This window comes from Heloderma suspectum, chromosome 12, assembly GCF_057233095.1.
Source record: "Heloderma suspectum isolate Gila_16-S chromosome 12, 16-S_ref, whole genome shotgun sequence".
Lineage (NCBI taxonomy): Eukaryota > Metazoa > Chordata > Lepidosauria > Squamata > Helodermatidae > Heloderma > Heloderma suspectum.
Genome location: NC_139469.1, coordinates 396,704 through 422,994, shown reverse-complemented (window position 1 = coordinate 422,994; position 26,291 = coordinate 396,704). Strand labels below are relative to the sequence as shown.

General features: G+C 46.3%; 1 protein-coding gene across 7 annotated transcripts in view; it reads right to left on the bottom strand.

Annotated features, from left to right (window-relative positions):
* CREBBP (CREB binding lysine acetyltransferase) overlaps positions 1-21,723 on the bottom strand; it is a 153,302-nt gene extending 131,579 nt beyond the window's left edge. For 5 of the 7 annotated variants that reach the window (XM_084817898.1, XM_084817893.1, XM_084817894.1 and 2 more), the window contains exons 1-2: positions 20,820-21,721; positions 16,884-17,596 (exon numbers count right to left, since the gene is read on the bottom strand). In XM_084817898.1, the coding sequence (XP_084674024.1) occupies positions 16,884-17,596; positions 20,820-20,904 (798 nt within the window). In that variant the 5' untranslated portion in view covers positions 20,905-21,721. Of the gene's footprint in view, positions 1-16,883; positions 17,597-20,819 lie in introns of all 7 variants that reach the window. The other 2 variants (XM_084817897.1, XM_084817900.1) reach the window with 2 other exon arrangements.
* Positions 21,724-26,291: the final 4,568 nt, after the last annotated feature.

Sequence of the window (26,291 nt, the reverse complement as noted above, 5' to 3'; positions counted from 1 at the left end):
TAAGTCTTTAGAACCCACTTGAAGGCCTGCAACAATGGGGCCTGAAGGACATAAATTGGAGCAGGGCCCAGCCAGCAGGGGGGAGGGGGCTGCACTACCAAAAGAAGAATCCAAACCAACTGGACATGAGGTTACCAAGGTTACATCCACTTTGCCAAATTAAGGCAAATCCAAGCCAGTGATTGACCCGGTTCACAGGATCACAGCGTGGTTAACAAGCCACCGTGGCTTGTCAACCCCACCACCCGTGCCAGCCCCATGGGCTGTTATGGGTTATCTGAAGGTTGCTGCCCCCCCAAAGAAGCCATGCCACCTGGGTTTGGATGACATGGCAAGCTGTTCCAGCGAGGGTAACTATGGAAATTTGGCCAGCACGCATGGCGGAGGAAATGGGCTGCCGTGCCTTCAATTCCCTCGCTGTGATTGTGAGAATCAGCCCCATCTGTAAAGAATGAAGCAAATTGTTCACACCAAGCCTCTGGCTCCCCCTCTCCAGCATTCTCATGAAGAACACCTTGCATAGTATGGGAAAGCATCACTGGTTTATTCTGTGAGGATATGATGACAACAGAGAAGTACACGTTATCTGCTGCCCTCACCACCCTGGAGTAGGTCTCCTCCAGGTCATGCTTGGTGTGATTCATCCAGAGTTTTTCTCCATGTGTGCTCTTACTGTCATCCCATTTCATTGCCTTCAGCTCCCTGTTAAACCAGGGGGCTGACCTGGCTCCACCAGGTAAGGAGAGGGCATTTGTCAACCTGGGCCTGGGTTATTTCCATATTCCACCGATCAGACAGGGCTACGATGCTACCACCAACAAATGAGATAGGAAACTCCACAAGCACTTTCAGGAAACTATCAGAAGCCTGGAGCAGACCATTTTAACCAGTCCCCTACCTCTGCGAACGTTCATACTGGCAGCCAGTCCAAAACAAAGCAAAAAGAGATCTGACCACAACAGAGTCACAAGAAACTCCTCCACCTTCAGAACACCAACTCCACCTAAACAGACTACAAAATCAAGTGTGCGCCCTGTTGCATGTGTGGGGCCAGATACCAATTGGGACAGGTCCATGGTTGCCATGATGGACCTGATTTATTAACTATTCATTTATTAATTACTAATCTCCAAGGGTAATTACGTGAAGATTTTGAGGAAGGAAAAAAGTGTTGCTGACACTGCAATGTTGGATGCTGAAGTGATTAGTGGTTCATCGGTACGTAATCATCATAATACTAACCTCATATTTCAGTTAATAGATAGCCCTGAATAAAATCATCTGAAATATTGAATTGTTAATGGATAAGCCTCTCTTTTGAATCAATCAGTGGAAAAAGCTAGAAACAGATGAAATGATTTGATATGAACTGGATTATTAATAATTAGGGTAGGGCTTCAAACCCTACAGCCTGTTTTACATGACGAAAGGGACTTCGGGCTTAAATTTCTCAACATAGCAGCTGGCCCACCATAGCGTCATGATGTGAACCACTTTTGAAACTGGGCAAAGTTTCAAAAGCAGTTTGTGATACTGTCAAACTCCTCGATATACCCTAAGTACTTTGCATCCCACACAACAAAGCAGAGCAGTATTTCTCAGAACTCTCACAACCACTGTCTATTCTCTTTGAGAAATCATGGAGGACAGGTGAAGTGCCAGATGACTGGAGGAGGGCTAATGTTGTCCCTATCTTCAAAAAGGGTAAAAACGAGGAACCTGGGAACTACAGACCAGTCAGTCTGACATCAATCCCTGGGAAAATTCTGGAGCAGATTATAAAGCAATCCATCTGTAAGCACCTTGACAACAATGCCGTGATTACTCGAAGCCAACATGGATTTGTCAAGAACCCTATCCCACATTATTTTTTAAATAACTTTAAAGCCTAGTGTAAATGTACACATTATTCAGAAATGCTAGTGGCTATCACATCTTGTGCTAATGAACTCTATAAGTTAATTATGACTTGTGTGAAAGCGGGGGGGGCAGGTCTTGGTGGTAGCTGGGAGTGTGTTTGCACAGCTGAGGCTAGTGTGTCAACTATGCCCGTTCTGAGAGATGTCTGATCTGGCCACAGTCGTGCATGCCTTAGTTACATCCAGTTCAGACAACTGTAACGTGTTCTATGTCGATCTGCCTTAAAAACTGTTCAGAAACTTCAGCTGGTCCAAATGCTGCAGTCAGACAGTTGACCAGGACCAATTACAGGGAGCATTTGACTCTCTTGTTACAGCAGATTTGCTAGCTACTGGGCTATTTCTGGGCAGAATTCAAAGTGCTGGTTATGACCATAAAGCCCTAAATGGATAGGGACAGGCTACCTGAAAGACAGCCTTCTCCCATATGAGCCTGCCCAGGTCTTAAGATCTTCTGGAGAAGCCCTTCTTTCGAGGCTGCCACCTTCAGAGGCGTGTTTGGTGGCTAGCCAAGAGAGGGCCTTTTTGGTGGCCATTCCCAGGCTGTGGAACTCCCTGCCAAAGAAGGCTAGGTTGGTTCCCTCCCTTCTATCCTTCCTCGGGCAGACAAAGACCGCTTTAGTCAAGAAGGCCTTTGGCCTGTAAGTGGGTCCCTTCGGTTGGGTGCTGTTTTTTATTCTGCAATCGTTATGTTTTTATTGTATTTTAATGTGTTGTTTTAACCAATTTTAATGGTCTCTTAAAGTCGCCTTGAGTGCCATTTTTGGTAGCAAGGTGGGGTACAAATAAAATAAAGTCCATAATATCTACTACCCCTGCTCTAATGTGTCCCCCTTGGTCATATTTTCCTCTAAACTAAACTTCTCAAAATACTTTTGCTTTTCCTCCAAGGTATTGTGCTGGAACCCAAACCCTCAATAATTTTCATCGTTCTTTTCAGTTGCTTTTTTGATATGGGGACACCAGAAATGTACACATTATTCCAGATACCACAGATTTACACAATGGCATTATGACAATGCCTTATGTCAACCCCTTTCTTAGCAAGGTAGATTGATTTTAATCAAGGTGATTAAATCAAGGTGATTCTTGTTGATTTAAATCAACAAGAAAATAGGTTCCCATTGAAACTTTTTCACATATTTCCTGATCAATGGTGCAAATGTGAACACTAAGCCATGTTAATTTGCAACTAGAGTATTATTTACTGTTTCATCCTTACAAGCAGGCTTTGTATCGCTTTCTGGCTGTTCTCGTGTAACTCTGGCATTTGGCGGCAAATTGTGGGTTAGTTAACTCATAGAATCATAGAATAGTAGTAGTAGGGTTGGAAGGGGCCTACAAGGCCATCGAGTCCAACCCCCTGCTCAATGCAGGAATCCAAGTCAGAGCATCCCTGACAAATGGCTGTCCAGCCTCGTCTTAAAGGCCTCCAGTGTGGGAGAGCCCACCACCTCCCCAGGTAATTGGTTCCATTGCCGTATTGCTCTGACACTCAGGATGTTTTTCCTGATGTTCAGCCGGAATCTGGCTTCCTGTAACTTGAGCCCATTATTCCGTGTCCTGCACTCTGGGATGATCAAGAAGAGATCCTGGCCTTCTTCTCTGTGACAACCTTTCAAGTACTTGAAGAGTGCTATCATATCTCCCCTCAGTCTTCTCTTCTCAAGGCTAAACATGCCCAGTTCTTTCAGTCTCTCTTCATAGGGCTTTGTTTCCAGTCCCCTGATCATCTTTGTTGCCCTCCTTTGAACCCTCTCCAGCTTGTCTGCATCCTTCTTAAAGTGTGGTGCCCAGAACTGGACACAGTACTCCAGATGAAGCCTAACCAGTGCTGAGTAGAGGGGAACTAGTACTTCCCGGGATTTGGAAGCTATGCTTCTATTAATGCAGCCCAAAAGAGCATTTGCCTTTTTTGCAGCCACATCACATTGTTGGCTCATATTCAGCTTGTGATCGACGACAATTCCAAGATCCTTCTCGCTCGTAGTGTGGTTGAGCCACGTATCCCCCATCTTGTAACTGTGCATTTGGTTTCTTTTTCCTAGGTGCAGAACTTGGCATTTGTCCCTATTAAATGCCATGCTGTTGTTTTCTGCCCAGCACTCCAGTCTATCCAGATCACTTTGAATTTTGTTTCTGTCTTCCAAAGTATTAGCTATCCCTCCCAATTTTGTGTCATCTGCAAATTTGATAAGCATTCCCTGCACCTCCTCCTCCAAGTCATTAATAAAAATGTTGAAGAGCACTGGGCCCAGGACTGAGCCCTGCGGTACCCCACTCGTTACCTCTCCCCAGCTTGAGAAGGTCCCATTGATAAGCACTCTTTGAGTCCGATTCTGTAGCCAACTGTGGATCCACATGATCGTTGTTTCATCTAGCCCACTTCGAGCAAGTTTGCTCATCAGGATATCATGGGGCACTTTGTCGAAAGCTTTGCTGAAGTCGAGGTATATGATGTCTACAGCATTCCCACGGTCTACAAGGGAGGTGAATTGATCAAAAAATGAGATCAGATTTGTCTGGCAGGACTTGTTTTTGACAAATCCATGTTGGCTTCGAGTAATCACGGCATTGTTGTCAAGGTGCTTCCAGATGGATTGCTTTATGATCTGCTCCAGAATTTTCCCAGGGATTGATGTCAGACTGACTGGTCTGTAGTTCCCAGGTTCCTCCTTTTTACCCTTTTTGAAGATAGGGACAACCTTAGCCCTCCTCCAGTCATCTGGCACTTCCCCGGTCCTCCATGATTTCTCAAAGAGAATAGACAGCGGTTCTGAGAGTTCTTCTGCCAGTTCCTTTATGACTCTAGGATGCAGTTCATCTGGCCCTGGAGATTTGAACTCATTCAAAGTAATGAGGTGTTCCTTGACCATATGCCTGTCGATCTCAAGCTGCAATCCTGCCCCTTCAGCCTGTACTTCGCCTTTGCCAGGGGGTCATAGACCCTCTTTTGGGAGAAGACTGAGCCAAAGTAGGAATTGAGCACCTCTGCCTTTTCTTTGTCATCTGTTATCATTTTGCCATCCTTATTTAATAGCTGAACAACCATTTCTTTCCTCTGCCTTTTACTATGCACGTAGCTGAAGAAAGCCTATTTGTTGTTTTTAGCATCCCTCGCTAACCTCACCTCGTTCTCCGCTTTAGCCTTCCTGACGCCATCCCTGCAATTCTGTGCTACCTGCCTGTACTCTTCCTTTGTTACTTGGCCTTCTTTCCACTTCCTATATGTGTCCTTTTTTGTTTTCAGGTCATCCCTAAGCTTTTTGTGAAGCCACATTGGCTTCTTCTGTTGTCTTCCACCTTTTCTTCTTGTTGGAATTGTTTGTGATTGTGCCTTGAGAATTTCCTTTTTTAAAAGTTCCCACCCATCTTGGACTCCTTTTCTCGCTAGCATTGTTTGCCATGGGACCTTACTGATCATTGTTCTGAGTTTATTAAAATCAGCTTTCCTAAAATCCAGGGTACGCGTTTGAGTACACTCGGCTTTTGCTTCCCTTAGAACCAAGAACTGAAGTGCAAAATGGTCGCTTTCCCCCAGAGTTCCTGTAACTGCTACTTTATCCACTAAGTCATCTCTGTTGGTTAGGATCAAGTCAAGGATAGCCGATCCTCTAGTTCCTTCCTCTACTTTCTGTAGGAGGAAGTTATCCGCCACACAAGTCAGGAATTTCCTGGAGGGGCCATGTTTTGCAGAATTTGTCTCCCAACAAATATCGGGGAAATTGAAGTCCCCCATTACTACTACATCATGCTTCCTTAAAACATTGGCTATTTGCTTTTCAAAAGTTTCATCCTTGGCTTCTCCTTGATTGGGTGGCCGGTAGTAGACTCCGACCACCAGGTTCCTTTTATTCTTTGCTCCATTTATTTCAACCCAGATGCTCTCGATGGGGCTACCAAGCTCCTCCTCCTGTATTTCTGTGCAGAGATATGTATTTTTCACATACAGTGCAACCCCGCCTCCCTTTCTGTTCCTCCTGTTCTTTTTGAACAAGTTATATCCTTCAACTGCTGTATTCCAGTCATGAGAGCCATCCCACCAAGTCTCAGTTATACCTATCAAGTCATAATTTCCCTCCTGTATTAAGAGTTCAAGTTCGTTCTGTTTGTTTCCCATACTCTGGGCATTAGTATATAGACATCGAAGACCATGTGCTTCATAGTCTGGCTTTCTTCCTACATGTGTCTGAAGACTATTATTGGGCGCTATCAGCGCTGTTCTCTCCATTGGAGTGCATGTGCCTACGTCCATTGTTACCCCCAACATTACATCTCCCTTCCCCGTAGGATTCAGTTTAAAGCCCTCCTGATGAAGTTCTTCATGCTGTGGCCAAACACATTCTTCCCAGCCTTTGTGAGGTGCAACCCATCCCTAGCCAACAGCCCATCTTCCAGGAAGTATAGCCCGTGGTCCCAGAATCCAAATCTCTCTCGTCGGCACCACCTTCGTAGCCAGTCATTCACCCGGAATTGGTGCACATTCATGAAACTCATGAATGTGCACTGCACATGAGCTGCTTCTGGTTTCCAGCAATAACGTACAAATGCTGCATTCGTAAGCTACAGTTACATCTGAACCCAGGCTGGGTTGTTTGTGGGTTAAACAATCCAAGGTTAACCCAAGAACATACCATGGGTTAACTTTGGGTTAACAACCTACAAATGAGGCATTCATAGGTTGTTGCTGGAAAATGGAAGTGGCTCGCATGCAGCATGCATCCCTGCAATTCGTAGGTTAAGCAACCCACAATCTGCCACTGAACACCACCCCTACGTGCTAATGAGGTCTTTGTCTCAGTGCTGGTTATAAGAAAGACCCTATTTTACAGGGTCTTTCTTATTACCAGCACCCATGACAGTGGTCAACAGAACAATCCTATACATGTCTCCTCATAAATAAGTTCCACTGAGTTCGGGCTTACTCCCAGGGAGGCAAGTATAGGACTGCAGCCTTAATATGAGAATAGAGGAACATGGACACTGGACAATTTTGTCTTCTTTTCTTTCCAGTGTTGCCCCTTTCTGCCTCATTCTGTTTTGTCTCAGCCTTGCCCTCACAAAACACAAAGTAGCAAACAAAAAGGAAATGCCAATGACTGATACGTCCAAGCAAGGTTTGATAGTTATTGGGCTGAAAAAATAAAACAAACACACACGCATCCTCCAGATGACTGGAGGAGGGCTAACGTTGTCCCTATCTTCAAAAAGGGTAAAAAGGAGGAACCTGGGAACTACAGACCAGTCAGTCTGACATCAATCCCTGGGAAAATTCTGGAGCAGATCATAAAGCAATCCATCTGGAAGCACCTTGACAACAATGCAGTGATTACTCGAAGCCAACATGGATTTGTCAAAAACAAGTCCTGCCAGACAAATCTGATCTCATTTTTTGATCAAGTCACCTCCCTTGTAGACCGTGGGAATGCTGTAGACATCATATACCTCGACTTCAGCAAAGCTTTCGACAAAGTGCCCCATGATATCCTGATGAGCAAACTAGCTCGAAGTGGGCTAGATGAAACAACGATCATGTGGATCCACAGTTGGCTACAGAATCGGACTCAAAGAGTGCTTATCAATGGGACCTTCTCAAGCTGGGGAGAGGTAACGAGTGGGGTACCGCAGGGCTCAGTCCTGGGCCCAGTGCTCTTCAATATTTTTATTAATGACTTGGAGGAGGAGGTGCAGGGAATGCTGATCAAATTTGCAGATGACACAAAATTGGGAGGGATAGCTAATACTTTGGAAGACAGAAACAAAATTCAAAGTGATCTGGATAGACTGGAGTGCTGGGCAGAAAACAACAGAATGGCATTTAATAGGGACAAATGCCAAGTTCTGCACCTAGGAAAAAGAAACCAAATGCACAGTTACAAGATGGGGGATACGTGGCTCAACCACACTACGAGCGAGAAGGATCTTGGAATTGTCGTCGATCACAAGCTGAATATGAGCCAACAATGTGATGTGGCTGCAAAAAAGGCAAATGCTATTTTGGGCTGCATTCATAGAAGCATCGCTTCCAAATCCCGGGAAGTACTAGTTCCCCTCTACTCAGCACTGGTTAGGCCTCATCTGGAGTACTGTGTCCAGTTCTGGGCACCACACTTTAAGAAGGATGCAGACAAGCTGGAGAGGGTTCAAAGGAGGGCAACAAAGATGATCAGGGGACTGGAAACAAAGCCCTATGAAGAGAGACTGAAAGAACTGGGCATGTTTAGCCTTGAGAAGAGAAGACTGAGGGGAGATATGATAGCGCTCTTCAAGTACTTGAAAGGTTGTCACAGAGAAGAAGGCCAGGATCTCTTCTTGATTATCCCAGAGAGCAGGACACGGAATAATGGGCTCAAGTTACAGGAAGCCAGATTCCGACTGAACATCAGGAAAAACTTCCTGAGTGTCAGAGCAATACGGCAATGGAACCAATTACCTGGGGAGGTGGTGGGCTCTCCCACACTGGAGGCCTTCAAGACGAGGCTGGACAGCCATTTGTCAGGGATGCTCTGACTTGGATTCCTGCATTGAGCAGGGGGTTGGACTCGATGGCCTTGTAGGCCCCTTCCAACCCTACTATTCTATGATTCTATGATTCTATGTTTGTGGATTGTTAAAAGCATCTATTTTTATTACCCTGCTATATTGTTTTTCATCGTGTTTGTCTTAATGAACTCCTCTGCCTTGCCTGGCCTAACTAAATAAGCACAGAACAACAATCCTACCTAGCCTACACACATAACAACAACCGAGAGTATGGGTTGAACATAGCTTGAGAATGGGTTGTCATTGAATCGTGGGTTGTTGTTGAATCACGGGTTGTCGTTATGCACAAAACCTGCACTATGGTTTAACTATGGGTTGTTAACTACAGAAAACCCAGAGTTCACAACCCAACAACAAACCATGGATTCTCTTCCCGGGTTGTTCATGGTTAACATTCTCTTCTTGAGTTGGTCATGGTTAACAATCCATAGTTAAACCATAGCGTAGGGCTCGCATGTAATGACAACCCACGATTTAATGACAACCCATACTCAGGGTTGTTGTTACGTGTGAACTAGGCCTATGTTTCTGCACATGTGATTTTGGTCAGAGAAACTGGAAGATGAGAACTTTCAAGAAGCAAGAGCTGTTAGACTGAACAGAGCCATTTTCATGAAATGAAAAACTGAAATTATTGCCCATGTTTGATTGGTGGGTAACTTAATTCTTTAATAGACTGCAGGTTCAGCATGTTCATTATGTGATGTAATTGTAACTATGCTATTTTTAAAATGAGAGAGAAATCTAGGATTTTGTGATGTTTTAAAAAAAATAAATCTATTTAAATCAAACAAATGTGATTTTTAAAAAATCATTGATTTTTATCCACCCTGCCAGAAACTACACCTTATTTTGTAGTGTCCCTGTTCCAATTCCAAGTTTAAATTTATTTGAAATAGTTATATCCCACCTTTCCTGGCGTAGCTCAGTATGACTAATGACAGCAACTTGACCAAGTGCATTCGCTACTAGAAGCAATGATTATCATACCTTTTCAAGAAGAACTGAACTGGATCAGACAACAGGCCTGTCTAGTGTTCTGTTTGTAAAGCAACCAACTAGATGCCTCTGGGAAGCCCACAAGCAGGACATGAGTGCATCAGCACCCTCCTGCTCTTGTTTCTCAGCAACTGGTAGCTAGAGATATATGGCCTCTGATACTGGAGGTAATATACAGTCATCATTAGTAGCCATCGATAGCCTTATCCTCCATGAATCTGATCCCCTTTTAAAGCCATCCATGTTGACGGTCATTTATTTTTCCCAATAACTTCTGACATTGAATTTTACTGTGAGCTGATATGCCTATGATATCTTTCATTAGTAGTTACACCCAATTTTTATTTCATTAACATTATGCATATACTTTTTGATCAAATGCAGATTTCTACTAACACAATTCCCTAGCACAAGCCTACACAGGTGTTTGGATCAATGCCATCATTTCTACCAGATCATCCCATCTATCTAATACCCTCAAGGAATTCTAAAAGTGCATTGAGAAAAGATTTCCTCACAGAAAAAACCATGCTGATTCTTGTTAAACAAGGCTTTTTCTTTTATGTATAAACATTTAAGCTTTAATTACGCTGTCTCCAATTTCCTGATACTGGTAGGCATTAAAGACATTGGTGTCACACTGACTACCTTCTAATTTTCTGATGAGGTTGATTTTAACATGCTTTGGTTAAAAGATCAATTTCACATTGATATCTGGCCCTGTTGATGCCACTTTTTCATTTCTACATTAATTTTCACACTTCTTCAGAAGCACTGCCCAAAGTCAGGGAAATTGCAGAGAAATTACATCCATTCTTTGCATAAGCAGGTACTGGAGACCAAACTATGCCTGAATCATTGATTTTGGTCATCTAGCAGTCCTAGTACTGTTTCCCTGTTTCTGACATATTTCAAGAAATGTCTGTAATTAGTTTTATCTCCTTAGCCACTTTGCTTCTCATATTTCTTCTTGGCAAGTAAAGAAGGAATATGAGCATCAAATCCAATTACCCCATATATTTTGGGCTACCTCTGGACCATGTGACTAAGGGATGCTTCATATGCTCCAACAAAAGACAAGTCCCCACTTTGGTTCAACCATGTGTTTGACCTCTGCCAGGAGAGGGACAGGGGGAGTGCGACCCTGTTGATTCTCCTGGACCTCTCAAGAGCTTTCGAAACCATCGACCATGGTATCCTTCTGGATAGGTTGTCTGGGTTGGGAGTAGGAGGCACTGCACTACAGTGGTTCTGCTCCTACTTGGACGGCCGATTCCAGAAGGTGGTGCTAGGGGATTATTGCTCTGTGCCATAGCAATTGTGCCATGGGGTTCCACAGGGCTCTATTTTATCTCCCATGCTGTTTAACATCTACATGAAACCGCTGGGGGAGGTTATCTGGAGGTGTGGGCTGAGGTGCCATCAATATGTGGATGACACCCAGCTCTACCTCTCTTTCTCATCAAAACCAGGTGAGGCAGTGACTGTTCTGAATCAGTGCCTGGGCACGGTAATGGACTGGATGAGGGCTAATAAACTGAAACTCAATCCAGATAAGACGGAGGTACTGTTAGTGGGTGGTTCGTCTGCCCGGCTAGGTGATATTCAACCTGTTCTGGAGGGGGTTGCACTCCCCCTAAAGGATCAGGTTCGTAGTTTGGGGGTGCTCTTGGATCCAGAACTGTCACTTGAGGCACAGGTGAACTCAGTGGCATGGAGCACTTTTTATCAGCTTAGGCTGGTATACCAATTACGCCCTTATCTGGACAGAGATAGCCTAGCTACAGTTATCCATGCTCTGATAACTTCTCATCTGGATTACTGCAATGCGTTATACGTGGGGCTGCCTTTGAAAACGGTCCAGAAACTTCAGCTGGTCCAAAATAGGGCAGCAAGATTGTTAACAGGGACTGGCCTGCGAGCTCATATTACGCCAGTACTTTTCCAGCTGCACTGGCTGCCAGTCCATTTCCGGGCCCGATTCAAAGTGCTAGTGTTAACATTCAAAGCCCTTAACGGCTTGGGGGCCAGGTTACCTGAAGGATTGCCTCCTCCCATATGTGCCTGCCCGGACCTTAAGATCATCATCAGCGGCCCTTCTCCGTGAGCCCCTGCCAAAGGAAGTGAGGTGGGTGGCTACTAGGAGGAGGGCTTTTTCTGCTGTGGCACCCCGGCTCTAGAATGAGCTCCCCAGTGTGGTTCGCCTGGCACCAACATTGTATTCCTTTCGGTGCCAGGTGAAGACCTTTTTATTTTCCCAGGCATTTTAGCATTTTAGTTTTCTAAATTTTTAGCTTTCCTGTTTTAAATTTGTATTTTAAACACCTGCACTGCTGCTAGGTTTTATTGTGGTTGTATTGTTATATTGTGGTTTTAATGTTCTATATATTTTAAATTGTTTTATTGTGTGTTGTTTGGTTTTAATTTTTGTGAACCGCCCAGAGAGCTTCGGCTATTGGGCGGTATAGAAATGAAATGAAACAAATAAATAAATGTGTTTGTTTGTTTATTTATTTATTTCGTTTCTATATCACCCAATAGGCGAAGCTCTCTGGGCGGTTCTGTTACACTTGAAGAATATCTTCATGCCTAAAACACACACAGACACGCACTAAACTCATGCCTAAGAGATTCAGTCAGTCAATCAGTGTGTGCTGAAGCTGTGAAGCAACCCTAAGTGACTTTGTCTATTTGAACTGAATGTCTATTAAATAGAATGATCTATTTAACCAGTTAAATGAAATAGCTTGTATATGACACTTATACCATGCTTTCAGTACAAATAGGGACTCCTCCCTACACAGGTGGTTTCCTATTAGGCAGCACTCAGCCAATCTACTTGTCTTTCTGAACTGCATTCATAAGTCCTTAGACCACTTTATATTCTCATGTTTTCAAATTTCAGAACAAACTTTAGGTGATTAATAAGGATATCAGGAGTTCAGCAACTTGTGGCCCTCCAGATGTTTTGGCCTACAACTCTCATCAGCCCTAGCCAGCATAGCTAATGATATGGGATTATGGGAGTTGTAGTCCAAAACATCTGGAGAGCCACACGGTGCCCACCCCTGCTATACACAACACCTCAGGATCTTTGGAGGAAAGCCAAGATAGAAATGTAAGAAATAAGTAAATAAAATGTTACAGACTGTTTAAAAATTCTGGTGCTTTGGATTCATTTGGAGAACAGCTTCTTTCAACAGCAGGCACTGCTGTTGACTGCTGGTGGTATCTCCTCCCTACTGTCCTCCAACTGGAGCCAAGCAAAGCATGTAGCTGAGCAAAGATCTGTTCACTGTCATTTTGGTGGCCACCACAACCATCTCTAGAAGTTTTGAGAAGAATTAAGTTAGATCTAGGAAGAGCTTGCTTAGACAGATCCATAAATAAAATATCAAGTACATAAGAAGAGCCCTGCTGGATCAGACATAAAGCCTATCTAGTCCAGTATGCTGTTTCTCACAGTGGCCACCCAGATGCTCATGAGATGCTCCCAAGCAGGACATGAGGGGAACTGCCCTCTCTCGCTGTTGTTTCCCAGCAACTGCATGCCTCTGATCCTGGAGGTAGCATGTAGACATCATGACTGGTCACCACTGACCATCTTCTCTTCCATGAAATTCTGTAATTCTCTCTCAAAGCTGTTTTAAGTTAGTGGCTACCATCACATCCCACAGAAGCAAATTCCACAGTTTAACTCAGCCTTCCTTGACCTGGCGCCCTCCAGTTGTATTGGACAGCAACTCCCATCATTCCCAGGCAGTACCGTCATCAACCATGCTGACTGGGAATGATGCGAGTTGCAGTCCAACATATCTGGAGGGCACCAGATAGGGGAAGGCTGAGTTAACCCTATGCTCTATAAGTACTTCCTTTTTTCTCTCCTGTCTCTGCCAACATTCAGTTTCATGGGATGACCACATCAGGTTCTAGTATTATGACAAAGGGAGAAAAACGTCTTTCTCCATACCAGGCATCATGGTCCCTCTTACTCACCCTTTTTATACAATTTCACAAGGTTTTATAACATTTTGGAGAATCAGAATCTATTCAAAGAAGAATTCTGTAGTGTATATAAAAACAAACATTAGCTAGCACAAACTACAAGACCGCATTTGTTTCTACAGTAACCCCTAAGCGTGACAGCTTATGTATTTACAGCTAAATTTTTAGAATTCTAGGGGCAGGAGTCTGAAAACTAAATTACAAGTAGCAATGAGGAAGTTTAATCTGTGACTAGGCAATGGACATTGTGAAGGTAGCCCGCACATGGAATGCTTCCATAAAGCCCATGTGCATTTGCAAGCCAAGACAAATTGCTTCTCAAAGCTATACTTGAGACAAGCTACTTTTTGTTTGGGCAGAGGGTAGTTGCCTTAAACTATTAGATGAGACCAGGCTGAAGAGTTCTACTCTCACTTGTGAGACAGAGTAATCTGGCAGTGTTATAAGCCCAATTCGTCACAAATATTTACCTTAACTCTGATATTTAGGAATTCCACTTGGCCTACATCTATTATTTGGGTGATTTGATTAATCTACTTTTTGAAACACCTACAACCTTCTTATTTCAAGTAAAATGCCTCCTGCTATAAATTCTGTGAATTATGCAAAACCAAGACACATATGCTTATGGACGCTATTGTATGTGAACATGATGCTCAAAGTGCTCATACGTTGTTCATAAGTGGTGTATATCAGGGAAGGGCTGTAACTCAGTGGTAGAGCACCTACTCTGAATGGAAAAGGTCCCAGGTTCAATCCCCTGGAAAGACCCCTGTCTGAATCCCTGGAGAGCCACTGCTTGTCAATGTATTATTTATTTATTTATTTATTTGTTGCATTTATACCCCGCCTTTTTTCCTCTTGCAAGGAACCCAAGGCGGCTTACATTATCCTCTTCCTCTCCCTTTTAGCCTCACAACAACAACCCTGTGAGGTAGGTTGGGCTGAGAGTCTGTGACTGGCCCAAAGTCACCCAGTGAGCTTCCATGGCCGAGTGGGGACTAGAACCCGGATCTCTGGGCTCCCAGTCCAACACTCTAGCCACTACGCCACACTGGCTCTCAGGAGTCCAGATTTTCTTTCAGTTCAAGGGCCAAAGTCCATTTCAGAGAAGCTGTCAGGGACCACATTCCAGTGGTAGGCTGGGCCAGAGGAAAAAGGGGTAGGGCCAAAAATACCAGCACATTTTAGCTTAAAGCTCTTACTGCCAGTAACTAAGCCTCAGGAGAGGGATTTCAACTTCCAGAATGGGGAAAAAACTGCAGAAACACCAGGAAACCACTGAATGTCCAGTGGTTTGGGGAAAGGGGGTGGGACCAGGGGTTAGGAGTGTGGCCTTCTGGGGAACCACGGAGGGCTGGATTGAGACCCTCAGAGGGCTGGATTTCGCCCCCGGGCTTGAGGTTCTGCAACCCTGCTGTAGACGATGCTGAGCTAGGTGTACCAAAGGTCTGACTGGGTGTAAGGCAGCATCCTAATTTCCCGTGTTCTCATGTGCATGTACACCCAAGTAGAAAAAAGTGTCACTATGAAACAGCTCTAACTTGCACTAAGACTGAATTTCTCACATCAGCTGGAACTTCGCGCATTACTTCATTCTTTTGCATGTACTTGAATAGATTCCACTCCCCTGCTTAACATAGAAGAGTTACCCTAGCTCACCATGGTCAGAAGCGACCCACTATTTGCCTCTGGATTGGTAACTTAGTAGCACTATCCCTCAGGTGTCCAGATACTGGCACATTTTAATTCTGCCACTAGCTTAAGCAACCTAACACATCGCTACCTTTTTTCTTTTGTTGCCCATTGAGTAAAGGAGCATACTCTCCTCCATCATACTTTCCCTCTGCACATTGAATTAAGATTTTAAAACATTTGAGGGCAGTTGCTGACCATTACTGTGCTTGTCCCTAAGCACAATATGCCTCCCACCATGTGTCTTCCTTCCTCTAGCTCCTGCATGTATCTGACTGGTCAGTCATGCAAGCAAGCAACCTTAGGCTGTGGGGAGACTTGGGTCATACACCACCATCAAAGTGGCCTATCAGCAAAACTAGTTGTTGACCAATAGCTACAATTAGGCAAAAGAGTCAACTAAATATTTTCTTTTGTGCAAGAAGGGCACCAGATCACACCACCACCACCGCACACACACTTACTTTTGCCACATTAATTTGATCTCCTAAAGCCAAAACTTTTAATTCCACATGAAAACCAAAAGGCAATGAAATCTGAGACTGATGCATTCCCTCATGGCAGATGACAACTAAGAACTAACTCTTTTTTGACCCACCCATGACCTCTGTAATACGTCTGATGATGATCCTGAGCCATGACCATCTGGAACTAGTCGCGTTACATTTTCAGTTGTCAACTCTCCAAAGTTTTGGATAGGAAAGAAAAGATCCGTTGGGGCTTTTTGGTTTTAAGAACAATCCAGTGTTATAGTTGTACACATGATTATTTCCTAGATCCTCTGAAGACAAGGTCTCCCACCTGCTGTTATACTCTCATTTTGTTGTACAGCCACACTCCTGCATACACAAACTCACACACGCCAATCCCATATTAGTAGTGGACATTAACATTTGATCCCTCAGCTGTAATGACATGATTCTCAAAACTTCTTGAGGGAATGCTCTGGCTTGTCTGGAGTATTCTGTTCCCTAGCAAAGTTTGCTCTATGCCATTCATTAAACCAGGCTTGCAAGCTTTCTATCTATACAACCCTTCCTCTTCCCCAGCCACTGGCAGCAGTTCAACGAAAACCTGTCATTAACAGCCACAGAATAAAGGGTTTCTTACACCAAACATCGACAACATCATGCCTGAGGTTATTAAGTGCAGTTTCAAGAAAATAAGTTTACCAGGTATAAGAGGCTGCAGCGACGTCTCAAGCAAGACTCAGACAGGAGTCTGAGCTGTAAAGTTGGCAATAATTGGTACTGTTATACTTTTTTTTTACTGCAGTACTATAAGGACACTGAATAATACATCAGGTATAATAGGTAAGCTATAGAGGGACAAAAGCAACATTCAACCAAACATTTAATGACTAATGGAGGTCATTTAATGACCAAAGAAAGTTACCAGCTAACTCCTCTATGGCTTAGTCCACGAACAGGCATCCTGGTGCCCCCCAGATGTTTTGGACTACAATTCCCATCAGTCCCAGTCAGTATGGCCAATCTTCAGGGATCATTTGTTGTGCAAAATGTCTGGAGAACACCAGGTTGCTTACCCCCAGCTTAGACAATTCAATTAAACCTTTTTTTACAGAAATTCTGATAGATGTTTATTGAAATCAGGTATGTAAATAAGATCCAAGGATGCAAATGCCTTCCAGTATAGCATTCTTAAGATCAGTTCAAACAACACTTCAACAAAACTATCTGAATTAAAGTGATTACTACATACTTTTGCCATGGCTCCCGCCTGGGCTGTGTTCATGCCTGTGTGACCTGTCATTTGAGGAGACACTTGCGTCAAGGGCTCTGCCAGCACGTTGCTTGCATTTCCTTGCATGGTGGGGGTAGAATACTGTATTCCGGTACCGCGTCCTCTTCCAGCTGCCCCAAGGGATCCATTCATTACCTGCCCTTGTCCTTGCTGGGCCTGATTTATTAAACTGTGGCTTGAGTTATTATTGAGAAGACCTGGATGAGCTTGGTTGAAGCCAGTGTTCATACATATCCCAGCTCCTGCCTGGGAGGCTGCCGGGCTGCCCGTCACCATCCCCACTTGTTTTTGTGCTTGAGAGTTCAGGGCTTGAGTGGCAGGGGTGCTGGGCCCAGGTGTGCTGGCTGCCTGCTTGGCCAGACTTGATGCAGCAGCGTCTCCCTGACTTAAAGGACTCGTGCCCATCACAGCCAGGTTGCCAATATTCACGCTGTTCGGCTGCCCCTGGACTTGGCTACTGACACCTTGTGGGACAGGGCTACTGGAGTTCACGCTCCCAATTCCTGGGTTGACAGAAGAGCCACTGCCTTCCCTCAGAAGTTTGGAAAGTTGTTTGTGTTTGGAAGCTGCATCTGGAACAAGGTTCCCGCTGCTGTTTAAAAGATTCAGCTCTCCATTAGGGATCAGCTCATCAGGAAGATCATTTTCCAAATCAAAGAAATTTCCAAAATCTGCAAAGTTAACAGAGGTTGGTATAAGACACAAAACATTCACACCCAGTTAATTCATTTCTTGATGCAGCTGCGTAAGAACTATTAACACAAGGCAACCACTGTGCAACTGTTTTCAAGGGCTACAGTGTCTCTATCTAACAAACAGATAAAGGCAGTTACCAGAGAAACACGAAGCCCTGCTATATGCCAATACTCTGTTAAGCAGTCCCATCCACCATATGGCTTAAATTCAGCACAAAGCAAAAGTAAACTGTATTCCAGAAATATCATTCCAGTGAATTATGTACATGCAGGAGCAAGGAAAAAAATTGTTACATTGTCTTCCCTTTACTATCTCTACTGAAGTATGACTGAGAAGCAAGATCTTTAACACCCATTTGTCAAACATTTTTCTGTACCGTAGTAAAGGATTTGAAAGATAGCTCCCACATGCACAAGAGCTGTCAGTTTCCCCCCACAGCTGAACTACTGCACATAGGGCTTAAATCTGCCTGTTAACCTTGAGAGCCAGTGGAGTGGATGGGCAGTTGGACTGATACTGGGAGAACTTAGGCCAGCTACGCTAGCTGCTTGCAGGACGCATGAGATAAAAATGGAAAGAACGGATGTACTTTCCACGTAATAACAAAAGAAATAGGACTATCAAGGATGAAGCAGCACTCATCAACTTCAGTGAAGTAATCTTTGCTGTCCTTCAAGAAGGCCTTTGGCATATAAGCAGGTCTGTTGGGTTGGGTGCCGTTTTTATTCTGTTGTTGCTCTGTTTTTATTGTATTTCAAGGTGGCACGCAAATAAAATCAATAATATGATTTCTATATAGAAAAACTACCAATGGACAAATGGGGTTGGAACAGAAAATGCATCACCTCACCATAAAAATCTTCAAATGGGCACCCACAAGGATACTTCTCAAGTACAGAGCATTCTGCTGAGCTGGACAGGCTGATTCTCTCAATTGCTCCACTTTTTAATAGCATGATTTGTACATAGCACAACAAACTATATAATGTTGTATTATCTGCAGTATTCTCATTTTGTATTATCATACCAAAAAAGAAGTGCCTAAATTCTATATGGGCAATGCAAGCTAACGCCATTTAAATTGTAAAAGCTACTCAGACTATGACTCTACCTAATCTATCACATACCAAGGTATTCTTTGGAATCTAAGCCATGAACTTGAACTTCCAAACATGAAGACAAACCATGGTCTAGAGTATAGATGCTTGCTGGTTTTCCTTTTCCATTTGCTCCACTTTTTAATCTCCAAAAGCACAGGAGTAGCTGTAAATATGATTTGTGAATTCAGAGAAGACACCAAATCATAGTCAGCACAGCCCATGGTTTGGAAACCATCTTCAAACTGTGGTTTCCAAGATACACAAACCATAGCTTGCCAGTTTGAATATAACTAGCAATATTTTAAATATGTTCAGCAGTATATGACTTTATTACATAAATAATGAATAAATAATAAAACAACCTGCATCTACATTTAAGAGTTATACAGGTTATTGAGAGTTATACAAGCTACTTATTACAATGGTGGAAGGGAATAGAAAAACATAACAAATATAAATATTTCCATGCATTAGGGCTTTTGAAAAGCCACATTACTTGAATATGGAGCAGGAACGTCATGAACTATCATAGGTATAGCTCCCTATACAACCATGTATGAGGGAAACAATTTACTGAAACCCCTTTAACCATAACAGTAAAGACTCCCTGGAGAAGCACCTCAGGTAATCTATTACTCCATCCAAATGCCAGAAAACAGAAGACTGATATTTCAGCATCAAGCTAAAATATTAGCCCATGACCTGGGATTTCATACTTAACACTCAACTCTTGTATAGGCAAGACTGACATCTGCGTAACATCCTGTAAACAGAAAACTGCACAGGTGTTTGTTTCATGGGCACAAGACTGAGAAGTGAACAGCATGTGCAAAAAAAAAGTTATAGACTGTATTAGATATGCTGACATGCCCACAGCTTTGCTTCCAATAACACTGTCTCTGGAGACACTCCAAAACACTGAACATCCTAGAAAAAAAGTGAAGCTGCCCTCATGGGCTGCCTCCTACCACCAAGCTCCCAAGTTTAGAAAGCTGTTTGGGGCAAGATGCTAAGAGGGAATCTCAGAAAAAAATGTGGGTGACCACGTGGATGCAACCCTCACCCTCTATATTATAGTAACAGCCATCGTTCACATATACTATTTGATATATACCAACTACCCCAAATTATTAAAACCACCTACTGTGGTGATGCGTGGAGTAGAAGCTCACAAAGAAGCCACTGCAGAACATAAGCAAACTTTGTGTGACAAAATTGTATGGTCCATGCCAGCAAATGGTCTACCTCCTTGCCAGTTGGAAAGAACTGTCCATAGGAAGATCAATTTGGATGGCTTTAAAAGGGGTTTAGACAAATTCATGGAGCATAAAGCTATCGATGACTACTAGTCCTGAAGGCTCCATGCCACCTCTGATATTAGGGGCATTATGTCTATGTACACCAGTCTGTGGGGAACTTGGGTGGGATCGTGGGCAGCTGGTTGGCCACTGTGTGAACCGAATGCCTGGCCTAGATGGGCCCTTGGTCTGATCCAGCACAGTTCTTATGTTCTTACAGTGGATTAGCACTGTCCTGTGCCTCAGGTCCCACTGCAAACACCTGCTCACTCAAAGGCACCTACTAAAAGCGTAAGCCAAATTCAAGAAAACCAGCCACTTTAACACACTTGCTGGAACAACTAACACTCTTCTTTTTTACTACAAAAGGGACAATTGACAAGATAGCAAAGGTGCTAAAAGCACTTTGGAGAAGTCATCACGGAAAAGCTGAATCCAGCCTTGCCAACGGCAACTAAGTTGCGCCCGCCTTCTCCCACTCCGCTTCCCAGCCAGCCAGCCAAGTCTGCTCGCTCGCGGACGGGGTTTTCGGCGGAAAGCCGGCAGGCAGGGTGCCCGGGTGGGGGTGCCGCCGCTCAGCCTCTCGCCGCCCGGCACCGTCCAGGGGCTGGACATTTGACAGGCCCCCGCGGTCAGGCTCTTCTCCTCACCCTACGGACAATGCTGCTCGGCACCCCCGAGGGGGGAAGCGCCAAGGCGCCCACGGGGAGGGGGCGTCTCAGGCCCTGAATGACGGCCCAGCCTGACCAGGCCACACGGTGCTGGCCGCCCGGCTGGGCCTACCGGGGGCGGGTGCTCACCTGTGGTGTCGGGGGTGGAGAAGCTCGGAGAGTTGAGCTTGGCCCGCTTGGCGTTGGGCGGCCCGTCCAGCAAGTTCTCCGCCATGGTCTCCTCCTGCTCCGGCTCCCGCCGCTTGGCTCACCCGCCGCCGCCGCCGCCGCCGCCGGGGCTCCGCGCTCCGCCAGCCACCCCTTCCGCGTCGCCGCCGTGGCGGTGCTGGCGGCCGGGAGACTGGCCTGTCCGCGGCCGGCAATGCCGCTCAACGCTTCACGGCCGCCGGCGCGGCGGCCCCCGCCGCGGATGCCCCATGTCCGGCGGCCGGGCGGGTGGGCAGGCCGCGGACGGGACGGAGCGGCGGCGCTGGCGGGCCGGGCCGGGCCGGGCCCAGGCGGGCAGGCCGGAGCGAGCGCGGCTGAGGAGGGAGCCGGCGCCCCTCCCCCTCGCGGAGGTGCCCGGATGGCGGCCGCCCGCTCCGCTCCGTCCGTCCGTCAGAGCGCCCCCCCCAGGCAGGCTCGCCGCCCGCCCCTCCCGGCGCGCCGCGGCGCTTCGTGTCGGGCCCGGCGCGGCAGCTGGCTGGCTGGCCGGCCGGCCGGCCGGCCGACCGAGCGCCCGCGGAAGAAGGCGGCGGCGGCGGCGGCGGCGGCGGGCGGGGTGGCCTCGGCGGCCCCTCAGCAGTGGCAGCTCCTCACGTCCCGGCGGCGGCGGGCCCGCTGAGGGGGGCGGCGTCCCCGCGGTTCTGTCCCCGCCCGGCGGCGGCGCGATTCGACTCCCGCCCGGGCCAGCCCGGTCCGGCCCGGCTCGGCTTTCGACCGCGACGCGCTCCGGCTCCGCGACAAGATGGCGGCTGTTGATTCCTCAATTAAAAAAAAAGTTTTTTTTTCTCTTCTCTTTTCCAGAGGCGAAGGGGAGGGGCCGGGCGGGGCGTGCGCGTTTGCGTCACCGTGCACGGACGTGCCTCGTCGTCTCCGCCGGAAAGGCACGAGCGCGGGCGGCCTGAGCCGAGCCCGTCGGCGCCTCCCGAGGCACGAGCGCCGCCGCGCCCGCCGGCGGGGCCGCGGCGGCGCCTCTGCCGGCGCCGCGAGAGCAGGTGAGCAGGGGGAGCGCCGCGCGCCGGAGGGCCCCGCGCGGGCGCCTCCGCGGCCGCTGCGCCCGAGCCGGAGGAGGCCGGCGGCGGGGCCCCGGCGCTGCGCAGCCGCCCGCCCGCGCGGGCGACGGGAGCCCTGCGGGAGGCGACTGGTCGAGCGGCGCGGGGCCCTGCGGCCGGGCCCTTCCCTGGCGCCGCCGACCGGGTGAGACGTCGGGCGGCCGCGCGCTCCTTTCCCCTCTGGCCCCCGGAGCGGCGCCAGGCGCGGAGGACGCGCGCGGAGGCGCTCTGCGCGCGGGCTTCTCGGCGCCGGGCGTTCGCCCTGGCTCCGGGTGGCAGATCTTGACGTCCTCCGGGAAACGCCGCGCGGACCTGCTGCCCAGGCGGCCTAGAGGGGCTCTGTCAGTGTCTGCAGAGGAAGAAAGTAAAGCGGGTCCATGAAATCAAGACGGGATCTTCGCGCTTCCATACGGTTTGTCAAGGAGAGACCTCCAAAACCACCATCCAGTCAGAGCACATCTGCCTCCGTGGACTGACCCAGGAAAATCCCGGATGTGCCACTCCTGGGCGCAGCCAGGGTGCAAAAACAGGGGTCCTTGGCAGGGGTCTGCTTGATTTCATACGGTTTTTACAGAGCAAATCCCCCAAACCACCATCATACCACGGAGTGTATCTGCCTCAAGGGGCTGAACCAGAAAAAGGCATGGATCCGCCACTCATGGGCGCAGCCACAGCGCAAAAACAGGGTTCTGAGGCGGATCCATTTGAAAGCAAATCCCCCAAAGTACCATCCGATCACAGAGCACATCTGTCTCCCCCGACCGAACCAGAAAAATCACTGATTTGCCACTCGTGGGTGCAGCCACAGCGCAAAAATGAATCCGAGGCAGAGATCCCCAGCAATGCTCATGATGTGTACAAGAAACATACCGCAAAACATAATCATATCAAAGAACACATCTGCCTCAACGGACTGAACCAGAGAAATCACAGATCCGCCGCTCCTGAGCACAGCCATGGCACAAAAATAGGGATCCTCTTGATTGCGTATGATTTTTACAGAGCAAATCCCCCCACACCACAATAAAATCACAGAGCACGTCTGCCCCCACGGACTGAACCAGAAGAATTGCAGATCCGCTACTTGTGGACACAGGCATGGCACAAAAATAGGAATTTTATATGAGATTCACATGAAACCGTGGTCAAACCATAAATCACACGGATGCCCATGTACTGAACCAAATTACTGAACCTCTACTTGACCATTCCGCTACAGTACAAAAGGACTGATTCAAGGCATGTATCCTCAGAACTGAACCTTAAAAATCATGGATCCTGTAATCACTTTTTTTAAAACCCTGGGTTTTTAGGAGTGAGTGAGCATGCTGATGCATACCACCTGATCTCCCGCTGAGCAGCTAAATAATCCAGGAATGTTTCATCCTTGGGTTGTTTGTCGTAATGTGCAAACAAGAAAGTCTGGCTTGTCTCTTCCAGAACAAGCCTGAGAAATAACCCCAAACCAAACTGTGGCTTATTTCTCTGGGTTGACCGTGAACAGACAAACCAGAGTTCTTGGTTTCACGTCACAAGAAACTAGCAAGGGGACAGAACATCCCTGGGTTGTTTCAGTGCCCCCACTCACAGCAGAGGCAGTCAGGCAGTGTTCACCAGCACGTTTTCACACTCACAACCCAGGATTGCTTTGATATGTTTACCAGGCCTCTTTCTCCAAATCCATAATTAAATCAGCTCTCATCCTTCTATACTTGCTGTCCTCTAAAAAGGAGGTATCCATTGGAGCAAGATGTTCCCACAGAGCAACAACAACAGGTATATGAGGAATGGCTCCTCATGAATCATCTTAATAGTTTTCACATGGAACACCTAAAATCAAATGTTAAGTCATACTTTGCACCCTTGCCTCTGGAGTGCACCGTAAAAATCAGCATGGATCCAGCGTGCTCTGCCACACCATGCTGCACAAGCTTTGCTCAGAAGCGCAGTCCTCATGATTCTTGCACACAAGCCCCACCGTGTAATCATAATGATATAAAAATCTATCTCTGAGGCACAAGATCTAATAGATCCTCATGGTTTTTGGAGGCATGCCCACCATCTAATGACAGTTCACATCCATCTGCAGGTAATCCAATACAAGTAGGGATGTACAGATTTTGTTAGATCCTTTCCATCTGTGTTTGTCAGGTGACTTTAATTCCGTTGGTCACTCATTGATGGAATTGGATGACTTTCTACAAGAATTAACTTCCACTTGTGCGAATGCACATTCTCACTAATGCTCATGAGTGCTAATGTGCGTTAACACATTATTACAAGTACACATTAGCACTAATGAGCAGTGAGGCAAATACAGACCAGTCAGTCTGACATCAATCCCTGGGAAAATTCTGGAGCAGATCATAAAGCGATCCATCTGGAAGCACCTTGACAACAATGCCATGGTTACTCGAAGCCAACATGGATTTGTCAAGAACAAGTCCTGCCAGACAAATCTGATCTCATTTTTTGATCAAGTCACCTCCCTTGTAGACCGTGGGAATGCTGTAGACATCATATACCTCGACTTCAGCAAAGCTTTCGACAAAGTGCTCCATGATCTCCTGATGAGCAAACTCGCTCAAAGTGGGCTAGATGAAACAACGATCCGGTGGATCCACAGTTGGCTACAGAATTGGACTCCAAGAGTGCTTACCAATGGGACTTTCTCCAACTGGGGAGAGGTAATGAGTGGGGTACCACAGGGCTGTGTCCTGGGCCCAGTGCTCTTCAACATTTTGATTAATGACTTGGAGGAGGAGGTGCAGGGAATGCTGATCACATTTGCAGATGACACAAAATGAGGCGGGATAGCTAATACCTTGGAAGACAGAAACAAAATTCAAAGTGATCTGGATAGGCTGGAGCGCTGGGCAGAAAACAACAGAATGACATTGAATAGGGATAAATGCCAAGTTCTGCACCTAGGAAAAAGAAACCAAAGGCACAGTTACAAGATGGGGGATACGTGGCTCAACAACACGACAAGCGAGAAAGATCTTGGAATTGTTGTCGATCACAAGCTGAATATGAGCCAACAATGTGATGTGGCTGCAAAAAAAGGCCAATGCTATCTTGGGCTGCATTAATAGAAGCATAGCTTCCAAATCCCGGGAAGTACTAGTCCCCCTCTACTCAGCACTGGTCAGGCCTCATCTGGAGTACTGTGTCCAGTTCTGGGCACCACACTTGAAGAAGGATGCAGACAAACTGGAGAGGGTTCAGAGGAGGGCAGCAAAGATCATCAGGGGGACTGGAAACAAAGCCCTATGAAGAGAGACTAAAAACTGGGCATGTTTAGCCTTGAGAAGAGAAGACTGAGGGGAGACATGATAGCACTCTTCAAGTACTTGAAAGGTTGTCACAGAGAAGAAGGCCAGGATCTCTTCTTGATCATCCCAGAGTGCAGGACACGGAATAATGGGCTCAAGTTACAGGAAGCCAGATTCTGGCTGAACATCAGGAAAAACGTCCTGACTGTAAGAGCAATATGACAATGGAACCAATAACCTAGGGAGGTGGTGGGCTCTCCCACGCTGGAGGCGTTCAAGACGAGGCTGGACAGCCATCTGTCAGGGATGCTCTGACTTGGATTCCTGCATTGAGCAGGGGGTTGGCCTCGATGGCCTTGTAGGCCCCTTCCAAACCTACTATTCTATGATTCTATGAAATCTCCCCCAAAAAGAAAAGAATGGCCTGGAAGTCCACAGAATCTGTGCAGAAGAAGCTGGTTTGCAGCTGAATCCACAGGTCAGAGAAATAGACATCTGAACTCATTTGAATCCATTGCAGATTTTGCCAACATCCCTAACTAAAAGTATGTAGTTTTATTTCTCTCCTCATTTCCTGCTAAGAAGCGCCAAGTCAGTTAGCAATACAACATAAATTAGCAATACAACATCAACAATTTCAACATAAAATAATATACAAAACAGCACCAATGTCTGTAAAGAGAGCAAATATATAGATTCAGGATAAAACCACATTTCAATTATCATTAAAAGCCTGGTGAAGAAGGTTGTTCTTCAATATTTCTCAGAAGGTGGAATGAGAGGAGGCCAGACACATCTCCCATGGGAGACAGTTTCAAAGCTTTGTTGCCAACACAGAGAAGGTCCTGTCCACTGTACCAATGAATCTAACCTCTGACAGTGGCAGAATGTGAAGCAGAATCCTCCCTCCAGATTTTAAACAAGCGGGCTTGATCCCATGGAGATGCATGGTCCTTCACATAAATTTGGTTGAGGATGGTAATGCTTCAAACATCAAGACCAGCATTTTGAATTTGGCACGGAAACATACCAGGAGCCAATGCTATATTAAAAAAATACAGGAGCAATTTGCC